Source organism: Vidua macroura, chromosome 16 (genome assembly GCF_024509145.1).
Source record: "Vidua macroura isolate BioBank_ID:100142 chromosome 16, ASM2450914v1, whole genome shotgun sequence".
Lineage (NCBI taxonomy): Eukaryota > Metazoa > Chordata > Aves > Passeriformes > Viduidae > Vidua > Vidua macroura.
Window position 1 is genome coordinate 13527186 of NC_071586.1, and position 17513 is coordinate 13544698.

Sequence of the window (17513 nt, forward strand, 5' to 3'; positions counted from 1 at the left end):
AGGGAAGCCCACCCCAACCCTCATCCTGCCAAAGGAGCCAGGATGTGCCCCCAGCCCTTCCAAGACAACTGAAAGCAGCCCTGAACCTCAACCAACAGCACCTCCAGCACCTGCACCGAGAGCAGCCAGAGCTTCCCTGCCCACCACAGCCTGGCTGGGCACCCACAGGCTCCTGCTTGCCTTGGAAAATGTAAAGCTGATTGGAAAAGGCAGTTTGGGATGGGAGGCTGCCCAGCTCCCCGCAGGCACACGTCCCAGGGGGACAGGGGGATGGCATTGCCTAGAGGGACCTTCACCATCAGACTGGGGGTGGGGGTGAGCCCTGCAAGGGCCAAAGGAAGGAAGGAAGGAAGGATGTGCAGTTCTGACCATAAACAGGGAGAAATCAGACCAGTGCAGGAAATGCTGAGTAGCTCTGATGTAGCACTCGGCCTCACTGTGACATCTGTGTGTGCACAAACCTGGCTGTGACACCAGACTGTGACACCCAGCCAGGGGAGCAGGCAGCTCTGCCAGTGGGTGCCCCCCCAGGGCAGGGGCTCTGGAGCTGCAGGAAGGACTCTCCCCCTTCCCCTTTCCCCAGCTGCCAGCACACATTTCCTTTTTTCCCCCTCAAGGCTGGATTCTGCATTTACCATCATTCACCACCACTCCAGCAAGAGGGGAAATCCCCTCAGCCTTCCCCCTATCCTGGTTTCTATTTAAAGGAGTGACTGGAAACCATTTTCTATCCCATCCAGTTTCTCCTTGGGAGCACATGGAACAGGTTAAGCTGTTCCAGGAGGGTCAATTGCAACCTGGGGAGCTTCTTCTGGCACAGGCTGGGATCTGGCCCCACTCCCTGGCATTGTCCCAGCACCAGGCTGGCACAGGCAGGATGGGAGGACAAGGTCATGGCTGTAAGAAAAGCACACAGGTGAAAGCCAGAGTGCACAAATTTATTTACAAAAAATTCAAATTACAATATAATACAAGAACTTTTTACACACAGAATATTAGAACTGTTTACTACCAGAATATAAAGAAAAATATTTTTTTGTTTTTTTTCTCCTTTTTTTTTTTTAATAAACCACCTATTTATTTTCAGCTATTGTTATACAAAGTTGCAGAACATGCACATCTTTACAGGTCTTTTTTTCTTTTAATACAACGTTTTGCTAAGTGCAAATACTAAGTTTCTCTCTCCACCTTTAAGGCAAGTAAATGGGACACTGCAATCAGCTGTAAGAAGTACCTGTTATGGGATCAGCCTGGGCACAGCAACCTCCTTTTGCCTTCAAAACCTTTAAACAAGTGGTTCCAAAGACTGTGAGGCAGGAGGGAAACTGGGATGCAAGAGTTAGAGACCAGGTCCAGGCTGGATTGGGTGGCTCAGTAAATTTTGGGCTTTCTCCCTCTTTTTTTTTTTTTTTTTTTTTTTTTTTAATAAATCAACACAAATTCAGAAACAACTTGAGATCTCCTGGGTTAGAGGGGAGGAGCAGCCACGTGCTTGGGCTGCAAGTTTTTGGTGCAATGGGTATTTCCTCAGGGAAAGGAGCAGTGTTGGGTGTGCTGGGCATTGACCAGGCACTGATTTATCCTCTCTTAGGCACAAATAAGCCCTTGGCTTTGGCAGGGGATCCAGGGAGCCCTTCCTTCCTTCCCTCTGTATCCTCCAGGCCCATGACAGCTGTGCCAGGGCAGCAGTGACCCCGATGGATCACAGCCACCAACCTCCCCGTGCCACCTCTGCTGACACTTCTCCAGCCCCTCTGCTCCACATCCACACTTCCCTCTGCCAGGGCTCAGCCCTCCATGCCCACACATCCCTGCACATGCACCAAAAGATGGGACTGGAGCACCATTTTTTGCTGGATGACCATCCTCTTTCCTTCTTAGTTTGGGGCACTGGTTCAGCAGCTGAGCTGTGCCTCCCCTCCACTGCCTGATCCCTCCTGCACCCACCAGGACGGGCAAATGCCTTGGAGAGCCTGGAGGGCTCATCCAAACCAGCCCCTGAGCCCATAAAACCTCAGCTATTAAACAAACAGGATTCCTTTCCCATGAGGGAAGCCACCACTGCTTCTTCTGACCTGGGTGTGTTTTCTCAGCAGCTGCTGTGACAAAGCCCTCCCTCCCCAAATCCAGCAGGATTCCTGCTCCTGGCTGCTGCAGGAATCGGTGCAAGGCAGGATTTAAACCTGGTCAAAGCCCAGCTGAGCAGCAAGTGATAAAGCTCCTGCAGCCCCCAGACCCCTGCCAGGAACGAACTAATTCAAAATAGAAAATTCCAGCAGCAAGGAACAGCAGTTGGTTATTAATGCTGGAGAGGCCACAGCACAGAGGAGCCAGAGCTCCACAGGGAATGTTTGACCCACAGGCAACGGAAAAACACTCAGCTCCAAAAGGCATGGAAGTCCTCCAGTCTGGGAGACCTTCCTGGGGAGAACAGTCCCCAAATGCTGTCCCAGGCCCCTGTCCAGGAGCATCCCACTGACACCCTGTGCCCAGTGCCCCCTGCACACCCGAGGGGATCCGGGGTCCCAGAGTGCTGCACGTGGGGCTTTGGCAGAAGCTGTGAGGTGGAGACAGGGAATTTTACCTGAAAAAAACAAATAAACCCACAAAACACCTGGATGCTGAAATACAGGGGGGAATGACAGGAGGGGAAATGCACCCAGAGAGTTCCCAGCAGGACAGAACAGGATGAAGGCCAGAACAAAACATTTGGAGAACAACAAAACAACTGGGCTGCTAAAAGCCAGCCCAACATTCCTGGAAGAGGGTTTTTTTCCACTCCAACCATTTTCTTTTCTAGATGGGGCCTGTACCAGACAGCACAGCCAAGGGATGTGGAGAAAGGGCTTCGTGCCACCCTCCTCCCACAGGCCAGCACTGCACCCCTCACTTCTCACAAGGAAGTTTTGCTTTTCCCTCACTTTCTAAGCCCAGCAATAACTCAGGTTTAACTTTTAACACACTTTTCAAAAGCCAATTAAGCTGACACACACATTTTCATGAGTTATTTGGTGCTGTGGAAGCAGCCAGCTTCCTGCAGCATGAGGCTCCAGCTGCCCATTGGGTTGTGAGGGTTTGGGTATGGGGGGCTCCCAGCTCATGGCAGCTACAGGGAACACTCCCAATTTTCCTACCACAGGACACATCACTGCCTACACGTCTATCTGGGTGTCTCCCAGGCAGTTTTTGCAATAAAGGGCACAGCTTTGGCTCCAGGTGGTTCCACAACTGCCTGAGCACTGCTGCCAGAAGCTGGGGGAGGTTTGGGATGCAGATGAGAACAGCAAAGCAAAGGCCACGTTTCAGAAGCTGAGGGGCACACACTTTTGGAGGGAAAAATTGAGCCCTTCAAAGGGGGCAAGTTTAATCCAGCCAAAGATTTGGGTGCCCAAATCTCCTGCCACATCCTAACACCCCCAAACAGGACATACCAAGACCTGAGCAATGGGACAGCTGCTGCAGCCCCTCGCTCTGCTTGGAGAGGAAGGAACACTAAAAATGCTGCACTAACTTGCTTTTGAACAATTTATTTCTGCTGGGAGGTGCCAGCAGGATACAGGGATGCTGGAGAACACAAGAACCCCAGCCCTGAGCCTCACCAAAGGCAGAGGCTGGGGCAGCTGCCTCCTGTTACCTCACTCCTGAAGGTCTTATGCTTACTCGGATGCCAAGTGTCTCCTCCCTTCCTACAAGACTGCTCTGGCCAGCAGGAAGGCAGGATTTTTGGAAATTCCCCAAGGAACAGCTGTATCCCTGTGTACTACAAAGTCTCACTTTTCCTCCCAACAGCTGCCTGAACAGGCTTTATCAAAACAAAACATCTGGATGCCCAGCTCAGGGGGGAATTCCACCCCTGGGAAATGTAGCACCAAACCCTGTCGCAGCACAGGTTGAAATGTTGGATTGCAAAGGTTTGGAGAAGCCCTCGAGAGGGTGCAGGGCAGGGACACAGAGACCCCTGGCTGCTGCCTAAACCCCAGAGGGGCTGGAGTGGGGAGGGGGTGACATTATGGGGTGGCTTTGCCCTGTGGTGACCCCGCCAAGTGCTGTGGGGGCAGGTCAGAAGCGGTGCCGGGGCTGAGGGCCAAAGTGCATAGGCAGGTTGTGCTCCAGCTGCACGTTGATCTGGGGAAAGTCAAAGTTCACCCTCATGTTGGGCAGGGGGGGCACGTAGGGAGCGGGGATGGGGCCGATGTTGAGGGGGATGTTGTTGTACATGGGGCGCACGGGGGGCAGGGGGAACGGGGGGTGCACGAAGGGGTACGGGGGCATCCGGGGCTGGTGGAAGTTCTGAGGAACCGGCCTGGGGATGACCTCGATCCTCTGGATTTTCTCCACGGGCTTCTCCACGGGAGGGCCGATGCGCTTGAAGCTGTTCTCTGCACGGGGAGGAGAGCAAAGGGCAGTCACCCCACAAACGAGCTCAGTCCACGGGCTGACATTTGCATCAGCATCCCCCATTCCAAGCACATTCCACAGCACCACTGCTGGCCCCTGCTCCATGAGCTCTCCAGCCTGGCTCCTTTCACCAACACCACCCCACAAAGGGGGAACATTTCCTTCTGTGGGATGTGGGGCAGCCCCTGTGCCCCCCACGACACAGCTCAGAGGTTTTGCTGCCCCTCAGCTACTCTGCCAAGCAGAGACATCCACAACACCTGTGCCACGTGAGAGCTGGACACAAATCTTGTGGTTGCTCACAGTCCCAGCAAAAGTCTGCAGGCAACAGCACTTTATAAACAGAGCAGCTCCCAGGAGGAACAGAAGCCAGTGCAGGTCCAGAGACCCATCAGGAGCTGGGAACCCTGTGCTGTCCCATCATCATCCTCAGTCTGATCCCAACAGTGACTTACCCCCATTCTTCTTCCTTTGCTCCTCTTCGGCCTCCTTCTGAATCTCATGAATTATCTTCTCATCATCTTCCTAGAAATCAAGGAATACCAAGAATCAGTGGGATAATTCCTGCTGCAGCAGCTTTCTGTTCTCTCAATGCTGCCTTCCTTTTCAGCACGTTTTCACAGGGAAGACCAAAAGAGACTAATTTGGCTGAATTGTCCTTGTTTGGGGCTGGCCTAGACTTACCCAAAAGCAAAGCTGTGATGGGAGAACTGCAGCAGCACAAATAACCTGCACTCTGTGGAGTATGACCCAGATGCTTGGATCAGCTTTCCAAGGAGATCAGCACTAAAATTCATTGACTTGATGGAAACCAGAGAACTGCGACCCAGCTCCACCCCTCTGAAGAGCTGTTAATCTTTTTAATGGCAATAGTCTATTAAATATTTACATTATCCTAGCACTTGTAGAGTTTTTGGCCCAACAGCTGGAATTAACACAACTTAAATCCTGGCTCTAGTAGCTAAATGGTGCCATTTAGATCTTATCTGTAACTCTGAGAAGGGCATAAATCGAAATATGTTTCTTTAATGTCTGTCTAGAGGTTATAGCAAGAATATTCAGCGCTGCTGCTCACTGAGAAGAACGAGCCAGAAATTGAATTTGTCCTGCTGACTCTCATCACCTTCAGTTCTCTTAACTCCAGGGAGCACCAGTGAGATCCAAGGATGCAATGAAGCCTCAGGTGAGTCTCTGCATGTCTGTAGGGATGAAACCAGACCTGGAGATTTCAGGGAGAGCAGCCAAACCTCCAGGACAGTGTTTGGAACCCTGAGCCCCAAGTACTCCACAAAGCACAAGACTCTGCTTGTTTTAGTCACCCTAATTTCAGTACTGCCAAAATACATACATTTTTTCCTGAACACTCTTAACGTGAAAAATAACCCTTATTTTGAAGAGTGCTCTGGAACTAAATCCAAAATATGTTTCGTGCATGCAGCTACACTGAGATGATTTCAAGCTTCCCAGTCCCCAGCTGACAGTCCTGCACATGTACAGCCTGGGAAGCTTGTGGAGAAATCCCCTCCTCCACCACCAGATAAGGTTTCCCTGGGAGACTGAAGTTATCTTAATGTGCAGAAAGCCAAAAACTCAATACTTCCCTCCCTTTTATTATTCTGTGAGTCAATGGTTAAAAATTAAGACTTTCCAGGACATGCTTTTTTTTTTTTTTTTTCTCTTTCCCAAGCAGGCTGCTTGCATGGGCTGTTAATTACAGCTTATCTATCTCCACAAAAGCTGCTGAAGAATGGCTCTTCTGAGCCTATATGGAATGCTTAACTACCCCCCAAATATCAGTATTCCTGGCTGGAAAATCATCTGGGCATGCTCCACAGGCAACCAAACATCCCCTGCTCTTTAGCTGCCCCAGCAGCACTCTCAAAGCTTGGTTTCAAGCTTTAAGACTTGATTTTTTTTCCCCTTCTCAGACAATATTTTGCAATGCTGTTGAAAATGGATACAGCCACCACTCCCATTTTATTGCCACTTACTGGAGAAGATGTACCTGAAGGTTTATGTGACAAGAAATATATTTTAAGCTCAGCTGAGCAAGATCACCCAGTATCTCCTTCCCTTTCACAAAGGATAAACCTTACCTTAAAGCCTAGAAATGTGCCCTTTAACTGAACAAAATGCTTTTATTAGTTCTGTGATTACAGAGTAAAGCCTTCCCTGGGAGGGGGAGGAGGCCCTGGCACAGGGTGCTCAGAGCAGCTGTGGCTGCCCCATCCCTGGAAGTGTCCAAGGCCAGGTTGGACAGGGCTTGGAGTAACCTGGGATAGTGGAAGGTGTCCCTGCCCGGGGCAGAAGGTGGAGCTGGATGAGCTTTCAAGTCCTTTCCAACAAAAATCTATGATTAATCCTGTGAAGTGGTGCTTCCCAGGGACACCCCCTTCCTGTCACCACCCCGGACGCTGCAGCTCCGCTCAGTCCTGGACACATCAAAGACAACTTCACCAGACCCTGCTGCAGCCAGGGCTTGCTCCAGCCTCCCAGTTTAAACTGCAGCTGACCTCCCTCTAATGGGGCTGGACACATCCATCTGCCCCGGGGCTGGAGCCAGCTGCACTGGCCCAAGGTGCTGCTGGATTCGATTACCGCGGCTCCAGGGGAATGGGGAACGGCCAACCCCATCTGCCAGACCTCCAAAGTGACCCCCAGAGCTCCCCAGGACAACATAAAACACATCCCCCAAATTACAGCAGCCACAGACCCCCACTCAGCTCCATCCCCTCGGGGCTTGCAAGAGAGGCACAGCTCACAGCACACCCTGGATGCAAAAATCTGCCAGGAGCAGACCTGGATCAGGATGACGAGTTCTTGACTAGTTCTGAAACCACAAATCACAGCAGAGCCACAACAAACCACATCTCCAGGAACAGAACTTATCAGCCCTGTTGCTTCTCTGCTGATAAAAATTTATTTTCCCACTGGAAGGTTAAGAAGTGCTTACACTTTATCTCACATACCAAGACTTAGCTTGGATTTTTTTTTTTTTTTGCACCAGTATTTCTGAAAGACTGGTATCCATTAATATCAAAAGAACAAAAAAAAAATACACTGCACAACAAGCACCTTCCTACTTAAGAGACTGATATTAAATTTGGCAAGTGATGAATACACAGCACTGTTCAATACCTGCAGTATTTACAAAAGATCCACATCCCAGATAGAACAAAAGAATTGATGATATGTAAACAGCAAGATAATTTTAGGATGTTCTGAAAGAAAGCTGATGCCACAAGTTCTGCCTAATACATATTGTGCAGGTCAGAATTAAAAAAAAAAACAAACCAACAAATAAGTCCTGGTGCTATTTTAGTGAATCTTGCAAAACACTTCTAATTCTTTGGAACCAAAGGCTGTTTTTTAATACCACAGTAATTAGAAAGATGACAGATTCATCGAGGGGTAAAGCACCCACACCGAAAATTAAGATTTCATTAGCACACTTATGGCTGGTTTTGTGGTGAGAAACCTTTTAACATCACATGGGGTGGAGGCTGCAGAAGGATTTCAAAAGCTTCTTGTGTCCGTTTCCCTGAGCGGGTTCAAGTCCCTTAATAAAGGATTAGATTATAATTTTAATGGCCTGTTCACAGGCTGTGTGGATTGAAGGCATTTATCTTGTCAAGTTAACAGTCATCTTCCTGTCAGCTGCCTTGCCTACAGCAAGACAAAAAACAAAAAAAGAAATAAAGAAGAAAAAAGGAAAAAAGCAACCTCCCAACCCTGGGGAGAGGTCTCAGCACTGGGCAGTTTTTTTTGAGCAAAGATGCAACTTGGCTTTTTTGCCAGAGAGGAAATGCAGGGCAATGCTACAACGTGGCCCTTCCCCACACTCTGCTGCTGCAGCACGGGAGAAGGGAGGTGGCCAAGAGGAAAATGCAAAGGATCTCTGAGATGCATTCACACTTTTTATCTGCAGAAAGCAGACGTGGTCATCAGCAGGAGCTGTGTTTTCAAGTGACAAAACAGGACCAAGCTTTGCCCCAGACCCAGCAGTGGGATGCTCTGTTCATCCCACCCTGTAGGCAAGGAAAACAAATGCTCATCCCTGGCCAGCGTGGGAGCCTGCCCTTGCCATCCCCCACCTGGGAAAGGCTCTCTCGGCATGGAGGAAGCTTTTCCTTTCAGCCCTCTGCCACTGAATCCAGGGAATGCAGCGAGCACGGAGCCAATCACGGCAGAACGGATGGCTCGGCCTGTGGATGGATTAGCGAGGAGCGGGGCTGGGTTGCTAAGAGAGGCACCTTTTCATGGCAGGGAGGCCTGATACAACAATGCTGCTGCAGAGGAGCCTCATCCAGCATCCACACAGGGCCCTGCCACAAGCAGAAAAAGCTGCTGGAGAAACAAACTGCCCTTGGGAATGAGAAAATACAGCAGCAAAGGAGATAAAAGCTCAGCAAGTCACACAAAGACAACCTCCCCCCAAATAAAACCTCCTCTGCCCAGAACAAAAGTGCCAACCAGGGAGCTTTTGAAAGCTCTGTTTTTATCTCCAGCGCTTCTCGTTATCTTTAATTATTAAGTGTCACCGGGAAGCGGCTGCCGCCTCCTGAAAAGAGGGAAAACAAGAGTCCTGGTGCCTATTTCTGGGCTCTGCAACTCCTCCCCTACTTTAGAAAGTGCTTCAGCACCACTGCCTCCCCCTTTCTGCCTCTTTACTGCTTTCTTTTTTCCACGTACGTGTGGCCGCAGCCGTTCCTAATAAACTTGAAATGATTTTTCGCGACGGAGGCTTCCAAAGGACTAAGGGGTTTTGTTTCAAATCATTCCCAGATCAGCTGCGGAGAGCCTGAGCAAGAGCAGGCATCGGCTGTCTCCAGCGTGCTCCTCCATGCAGCAGGAAGCAGGGATAAAAGCAGGCTGTGTTGTAACTGGAACAGGGCATCCGCAGTGCTGCAGGAAAAGGGGGGCCGGGATGGGGATGAAGCACACGCCGGCGTTCAAGAAATGCAGAGTTATTTTAGCAACAGGCATTCCATATCGATGGCTTTCTGTGAATTCCCCTGGATTAACCATATGCTTATGATTGAGGCATTTTATAGCAGTTAAAAAAATCCCCAAACCCACCAGAAACTCCACATCCTAAATTTAGGGGAGCTTCCCCCCCTCCCCGTTTCCAAATCCTAAAGGCAGCACTGTGCACTTCATGCATTTCCTTGATGCATTTGAAGTTTTACACAGCCTTCTCTTGACATCATCTTTTTATAACACCAGAAGGGGGGATAATTGCAAACACCTCATGATGATTAGTCTTCTGCTTTGAACTTTAACGATGGGCCTTTGGGAGGGTTTTAAGAGTTTACTGAAAACATCTTAAAACTTTAAAGCCAAAAAAAGTCTCTGTGCAATATTACTGATAGCCCAAAGATGAGTATTAAATTCAAAATAACATGTTTGAGAGCAGAACTTGGTTTACCAAAAGAGCCAGAATGCATTATTCCCATTGCATCCCAAGATATGTAAAAACTGGATGAAATTCACACAAGCAGCCTGAGGTTTGCTGCAGATATTTAGAAATCAGGGAAAACACAGCCCCTGCATCCCAGAGCCAATTTGTAGAACCATAAAGTATTCCGAGTTGGGAGGGATCCACAATTATCATCAAGTCCAACTTGTGGCTCTGCACAGGACACCCAGCAATCCCCCCCTGTGCCTGGTGTTGTCCAAATGCTCCAGGAGCTCTGGCAGCTTTCGGGCTGTGACCATTCCCTGGGGAGCCTGTTCAGTGCCCCAGCACCCTCTGGGGGAAGAATTTTCTCTTGATATCCAACTTAACCTCCCTGACACAGCTCCAGCCATTCCCTTGGGTCCTGTCCCTGCTCACAGGGAGCAGAGATTGGAGCTGCCCCTCAGGAGGAGCTGCAGCCCCCAATGAATCTCCCCTCAGTCTCCTCTTCTCCAAATAGTCTCAACCACTCTTCAGACAGCTTCCCCTCAAGGCCCTCCATCTCTCCTCTGGATGCTTTCTAACAGCTTTATTCCCACTGCTCCCTCCTGAGCTTTGTCTCTGGCAATGTTGCATCAGCCCCTCCTGCAGAGCAGAGCCCACATGGACTGGGGGACACAAGGACTTTTGGCCAAGCAGCATCCTGGGAAGGGCTCCTGGCACCTCCTACAGGGGTGCAGGGCACCAATTAACTCCAGAAAAAAATGCAGGGATGAAACAATTCCTGCCTGTCCCCCCTGGAAGCTGCTCACCACAGCAGGACTGCAGCTTGTCTCAGAGCCAGCAAATATTGCACCGATACTTTTAAATCAGACTCCAGCCTGATTACAGCTTAGGGACAAAATTTTAACTAACCTTTAATTATGGGAAATTTTGAAGCCTCTGCTTTACTCTCTCAAGATCATTTGAGACAAAGACTAACAGATGCTGCCATTCCTAGAGGACTGCCTTTAATTTGTTTTTAACCCAAGCTAATGAATAGGTTTACTTATACTTTCACAAGAATTGTTTCAGACTGGGAAAACATTAAACATTTGTAAAAGAACAAAGGTTTCCTATTTTAAAGAAACCTGAATTTTGCTGTAAATAATAGGAATTTAGACTCAAACCAGATCTTTCCAAGTCATGCCTTGGATGGATGTTATCCCCAGCAAAGGACAGAACACTACTGATGCAATGGTATTCCGCTCTTTCAAATCTCCATGTCAAGACTCAAATTCCGTTCTCCTCTTTACATCTACCAGGCTAACTCCTGTTTCCATGTCCCATATGAGAGCACAGATCACCCTGGAAGGGTTGGGTTGGTGTCCCTAAGTCCCTTATGAGGGAGGACCATGCACACAGGTACCCACCATCATTGCAGCTTCAAGCCAAGAGCTGAGTTTTCTGCTACCCTTTGCACTGCAGCAAGGACAGTCACCCAGCTTCACCTCCCCAGCCCACCAGCACTCCATCATCCAAAAAAGAATTAAATAATAAAAGAACAGGCAGTGCCAGCTCTGTGCTGACAGTGGGAAATTTTTCTTTGCCACAACATTGGTTAATTAGAGAGGTGGAAAGGGCCTGGTGACAGTGGCCTCTTTGTGCTGCTTATTTATTTATTTATTTGAAAGTACAGTACGAGCTTTTTTGAGAGGCCTCATGTTTTCTCTGGCTCTGAACAAATGCCATCCCCCAGCACAATCAGCAGCCTGACAGGAACAACGGATGCCAGCGCTGACGAGCCCCAAATCGCATCCTGCTGGAAAAGGAGTGGGACAGGAATCCAAGAAACTCAGAGCCAGGTGTCAGAAACACTACAGGGGTGCCTGCAAGGAGGTGGCTGTGTGTAGTTTAACAGCTCACAATGACAGGATAATTCAGGGAATAAAAGCAGGCAAGCAGAAGACTTGGAAGCTTATTCTGATTGTGACATTGCTGGGAGATCCCCAAGAGCCTGGAGGTAGAGGGGAGAGATTTAGAATGGCTTTTCCCTGGCTCTGTGCAGATGCAGGATTGTGCACATTCCCTGCAGACAGGGGGGCTGGGAACAGCCTGGAAAGCTGCAGAAACCCAAGACAAAGAACCACTAGGAAAAAGGAAGTTCAGGCGAGCCCTGGGAAGGCAGATCCACATTCATGTTGCTCTACGGCTCAGGAAATTCAACTCCTGCTCCTTCCAACACTCCTGGATTTACAGTATTGAAGACCTCTATTTACAGAAACTGACTTGCTGCAGCAAGTTTTCCCAAGCCTGTCACAGATAGGAGTTGTATTAAATTACTACAGCTTCCCTCCCAGCTCACTCCACACTTCAGCTCTCCCTCTGCAGCTGTTGATAACAGCCCTGAGAATGGACCCAACTACAACTCTGGGCTTGCAGGCAATTTTCTGATGGGTCCATGTCTGTGACAGGATTCACAGCCAGCAGTCAGATCATCTGGGCACCAAACCACAATTCTCCTTGCCTCCAAATGCCAAGCCATGCCAACACCATCTCAGCTGCAAAAATAGGAGTGAGTCCCAATAATCCCAATGCTGGCTACCATGCTTGGTGCCAGCACTTGCTCCCTACCAGCCTCGCTCTCCAGAACAGCACTCAGAGCACTTCCAGCCAAAGACCTCATCTGAAAGGAGCTGATTTTCCCTAAAGCAACACCAGCTCCCTCCAAGCTGTGGTCAGATGTGACTCTGTGCTGTTGCAGAATCCCAGTGTGATGTTTTAGCTGCCTTGGGAAAGGTAAAAGTTGTGCTGGCAGAAACCATCTTCTCCCGGTGGAATGTGTGTATTGCAAAGCGCCGGTGTGGACAGTGATTGAAACTGGGGTGAGAATCATTCACAAAAATCCTTTGTTACTTACTGTGGGGTCTGTCCAGAGGGAGCACTTGGCACAGTCCTGGCAGGGTGCCCCAGGAGAGCGGGGGTGCTGGCAGAAGTGGTCGTAGCCGTTGATGGCAGCCCGGCACAGGTAGCACATCTGGGCGCCGCAGCGGCACGACATGCGGTTACAGCCCTCCGACTTAATCAGGCCCGTCCCACACTTGTGGCATTTCCTAATCCGGGCAGCTGTCATCTTCTCCTCTCTGCAAGACCAGGGAGAATTAGCAAAGGGGTGTTTGCACTCACCAGCCTGTGATAAAATTACTGTTACACTACCCCAGCAAGGCTTTAACCCCCTCCTCTTTGCTCCGATTCCAGCCCCAAGTCTGCTGCTGTTCCAAGGAGGTCTGGGCTCAGCTCCACTTGGAGCCAGCCCATGACAACTCAAGAACAAAATAAGTGAAAAAAAGTCAATCACTGGCTGCATGCTGCAGCCCTGATGCTGGTTTCCACGAGAGCCAAAGCACCAGCCTCTGGCTTGGGAGGAATTTGAGATGCACGTTCAAGGGCCAAAAGGCACATGGATGCTTGAGTTGGCTGAAGGAAAATACAGCCAAGGAGATAAAGCTCAGGAAAAGCAAACATTTGGCTGTCACCTCTAGCTTTAATGTTTGCCCGTTGCTCTGGCTACAAAGTTGCCATGACCATGTATTTCTTTTCTAAGCCTGGCTGCTATGCTCCAGATTTATTTAGTGTTTGTTAAATTAAAATCAGTAACTGAAAAATAATCACGTTTCCCAACAGAGGCGTTATCTTTTCTCTAAGATTCCCTACATACATTTTGCAGAGGTTATTGCTTTAGGTTTAAAAATGGTTTTTTCATCTAACAGAGCACAAGTGGGAATCCAGGACAAAGCTCAATCCTTGTTCCCAAGGGACACCCTGGCAGCGAGACACGCACCAGCACAGGCTCAGCTCACAGCAAGACTATTTTGGCACAGAAATGAAGGAAGGTTTGGTCATTTAATTAAAAGACTTAAGAATATAAATTATCCTGAGGGTCCATTTTCTGACCGCTGGAGATCACGTTACACTTTAATTCACAACCTAGAAGTGAAATTTGATGACAGCAGAGCAAAGCCAGCGTGTTTTCATGGAGGGAAGCACAATTCTTCTGACAGTGGGCAAGGATCATCCTTAGCCAGGCATCTCCACCCAGCTGCTTCAGTGCATCTGCAAAGTTAACAAATGTTTGGGAGATGGCAGGGAGGTATTTTTGAGGAATACAGCAGTAAACCAGGCTACAGCACAGCCCCACAAACTGCTCCATCAGCACAACCAGAGGAGCAGGGAATGGTGAGGTGGGAACTTCCCAGCCTTGCAGACACCCAAGGTTCCCACAGAGTTATACCCAGCATGACCTGCACCCAGGCACGTGGAGATGTGCTAAGAATAGGCACAAAAACCCAACTTGAGAGTGACTTTCCTTGGAGCTGCAGCTGCTCTTCCCTCTGCCACTCAACAGGATGCTGTCAATGCAGATTTTTTTTTGGAAACTTTGAGCAAGGCAGGAAGTTTAGCCTGAACTCCAGCTGGGCTTCCCTTTCCTTATGCAGGGCTTCAAAAGGAAGTTTTTATTGTATCAGGCAGTTAGACTTATCTATCCACAGACACAATCTGCTGAAGGTTTTGAAACTGGTATTTTTTTCCTTATTAGGGACATGACAACTCATTCCTCCTCCCTCTCATCCCTCTTTCCTATAGGGAAAGGATCAGCAGAGAAAAAAAGTCAAATCTGTAAAGATTTTCTTCTGAATTAGGGACTGTGGGATGAGCAAGCAAGAGTCATTCAAATCCCAGTGGTGGAGCTTCCCAACCTCTACTCATGCCAGACAGACTCTAAATCAGAGAGGAAGGGATTGGGCAATTGGGCAAGTCCCACTTGGTTGCACCAGACATTTAGCTCCATGGATGAAAATTCCCCTGTTTCCTCAAGGCAGAAGATTTTGTCATTTACTGTAGATAAGAGAGAAATCAAACTGCAAAAGATTTTAGGGTAACAGTCAGGATTTACATCTGCGTATTTCAAAATGTGACTGTACTTTGTAACAATTCCTACAAACTGGTTAGAAACAGGCAAAAGCTTCGGGAGGAAAACACATCCTCTCCCACAAAGCAGCAGCTGAGCAAACAGTGCAGTCTCCACTCCAGATTTTCAAAGGGTAGTAACGACCTACTGTGACTCAATCCACTCCTCTGCCTCCATACACCACCTCCCTTCTCCCCCCAGCAATGCTAATGGGGGTTTCTCACCTCGGAGAAGGACCAGGTGCCAGCCTGCAGACACTGGGCCAGCCAGAGGAGCAGGCTGGGCTGGTGACAACTTTCCCACGTTCTCAAATTACCAGCTGGATCTGCTGCCAAGGATCTTTCACAGACAGAAATCCCATCCTGGGAGCTGTCTGACCCCTCAGCTCTGCCATCCCTGGGACCTTCCTGGGGAAGGCAGTGACAGCCAGCAGAAACTGAGGGACAGTGTCCTGTGATTCCCAGTTCACCCACCTCCCTGTTTTCCCCTGGCTGTGGAGTTTCACTTACATGGATGTCCTGTATTTGATGTCATCCTTCTCAGCCAGCTGCTCGCAGGTGAGATTCATGTGCTCCTTCCACAGCCCCTGGCACTTCCGACAAGTCTCCTGAGGAGGATAACAAACATTAAAGGAAGAAAAAAAAAAATCACCCAGCACACCACTAACAGCTTTAAGAACTGTAAAAATTCCCCCATCAAGCTGCAGGTTCTCAGGTGAGGGTGGGGCTGGCAGGATGCTACAGTGGCTGCAGGTTTGTCCTCTGTTGGAGACCAAAGGCAAAGATAATGGGAGCCAAAGGTCTTTCCAAGGCAGAAGAAAATAGATTGAATCCATAAATCCTAATCACCTAAAACTCACGGGACAGCTACCAGGCTCACCAGTCACAACCCAGAGGAGACTGCAGAGGTAAAAATGTGGTGCCAAAGGACATCAAGTTCATCTGTTTTCTGACCAAAATCCTTCACCCTCATATAAAGGGTTTCTAATTCCACCATTGATGGAAACTCTGCAGTTACATCAAAATCTCAGCTTCACCAGGCACACAAGCAAATATATATATATATATATATATATATATATATATATAAATATTGTTTTGCAAAATCTCACAAAAGAAATGATTAAACAGCTGAAAAACACAGGATGTGGACAAACATCCATAAAACCAAGGTGGAATATGAACAAATATTTACAAACTAAACCAGAATAGCTGGACTAAACTTAGAGCAAGTGGCTGAACTCTCATGTTGCAAATTCTTTAGCAAGAGAATTGCTAAAAAGGCTCTAATCCAGGACTGGTAAAGTTGCATGGAGCAGGATTGCTGTGGAGGCACAACTGGGAAGGGACTTGGACCAACACTGGGGACAGAGCTGATTTTTTCAGTTGGCTGGCCAAAGAAAACAATTTTGTTTTGGGTCAAACAAGAGATTTTCCTTTAATTTGAGGAAGATTAAAAAACATTCAGATCAGACTTGAAAAAAATACAAGTTTATGATCCAACTGTTTCATCTTCAGGATGGCTGGGGCTTGGACTCTTAGATCCAACCTTCCCCCTGGCAGGAAAACCCATCTGGCCATGCAGCATCCTTTTCCCCTGCAAACCAGAAAAGGTCCCAGAAGAGCTTTGCTCAGCCCTGGTCTCACTATCAGCAAAATACTGCAGAGACAAATCTTACTTGATTGCATTTACCTTCATTTTATTTTAATGAAGAAATTGGACGTTTATGTGAGATATGAAAGAAGAAAATGCTTCAAGACACACGTAGGCAGCAACACTCTTTTGATCATGAATCAGACAAACAGGATGAAGGCCAAAGCTTCCAAGGAAGCCACCCTAGGAGGGGGGATGCAAAATGGGGCCTTGTTTGTATCTGTGCTCGTTGGGAGATGCCCAACTGCTCGTGCTTTCATCTGGAGAATGAAAGGCTCCTGGGCCTGGCTGCTGAGCCGGACGTGTTTGCAGACAGCGGGGTAAGGGCTGGAGCGAGCGTGTGACTGCATCCCAAAACCCAGCAGAGCATTTTGTGATCACTCACCTTGCAAATGCACCCCTTGGCAGGCAGGCACTGGTTTTAAGGGGCAGTAAATGCCTCAGTTTCTATTGATTTTCATGAATCATTCATCACACCCTGTGTTTTCCTGCTAAAGCTGTTAAAACAGGCACCATTTTGTGTGCATTTTTGGCAGGCCACATCTGGCTGTTGGCAGCACAGGAGGATCAGACTGGGAGCTGTTCACATACCTCCATGAGGACCCACCTTCCCCTTTATTCCCAACACCTGGCCACATGCCCTTCCGAGATCAAAAGTGCCTCAGGTTGTTTTTTTTATATGCACACCAAGGGTTAAAAAGAGCCTTTGGAGCCCTGTTACACGGAACTGTTTCCACACGCCAGCAACAGAGATTTAACAGCTTTTTGCCAGGAGGGCTGGCACACTTTCCAGCCAGGAGCCTGCTATTCCCAATTACTTAACTCCAGGAGCCTCTTCTGCTGCCCAAACGATGCCCTTCTGAAGCAGATGGTGCCACTTAGACCCTCATCCCAAGTCATTCCCTTCTGCTCCTGCCTCCAGCCTGGTGGCTATTGGAAACAATGCTCTCCCTGGAGCCCAGGCTGCTGTTATTTGCCAAACAGTTGTCTCCTGCACTCAGCAAAAGGGATTTCTGTGCAGGCAAGGAGAAAGGGAAGAGGCATGGCCACGCAGATTCCTGGGATGGCACCACAGGAGGTGTCCGGTTCCCCGTGTGACGGCGGCACAGCGGGAGC

The 17513-nt window shown here is 48.7% G+C and overlaps 1 protein-coding gene across 5 annotated transcripts in view; it reads right to left on the reverse strand.

Annotated features, from left to right (window-relative positions):
• Positions 1 to 1397: 1397 nt before the first annotated feature.
• RNF216 (ring finger protein 216) overlaps positions 1398 to 17513 on the reverse strand; it is a 76066-nt gene continuing 59950 nt past the window's right edge. For all 5 annotated transcript variants that reach the window (XM_053992193.1, XM_053992191.1, XM_053992192.1 and 2 more), the window contains 4 exons: positions 15254 to 15351; positions 12696 to 12918; positions 4854 to 4923; positions 1398 to 4379 (listed from right to left, as the gene is read on the reverse strand). In XM_053992193.1, coding sequence (XP_053848168.1) covers positions 4060 to 4379; positions 4854 to 4923; positions 12696 to 12918; positions 15254 to 15351 — 711 coding nt within the window. In that variant the 3' untranslated portion in view covers positions 1398 to 4059. The remainder of the gene's footprint in view (positions 4380 to 4853; positions 4924 to 12695; positions 12919 to 15253; positions 15352 to 17513) is intronic.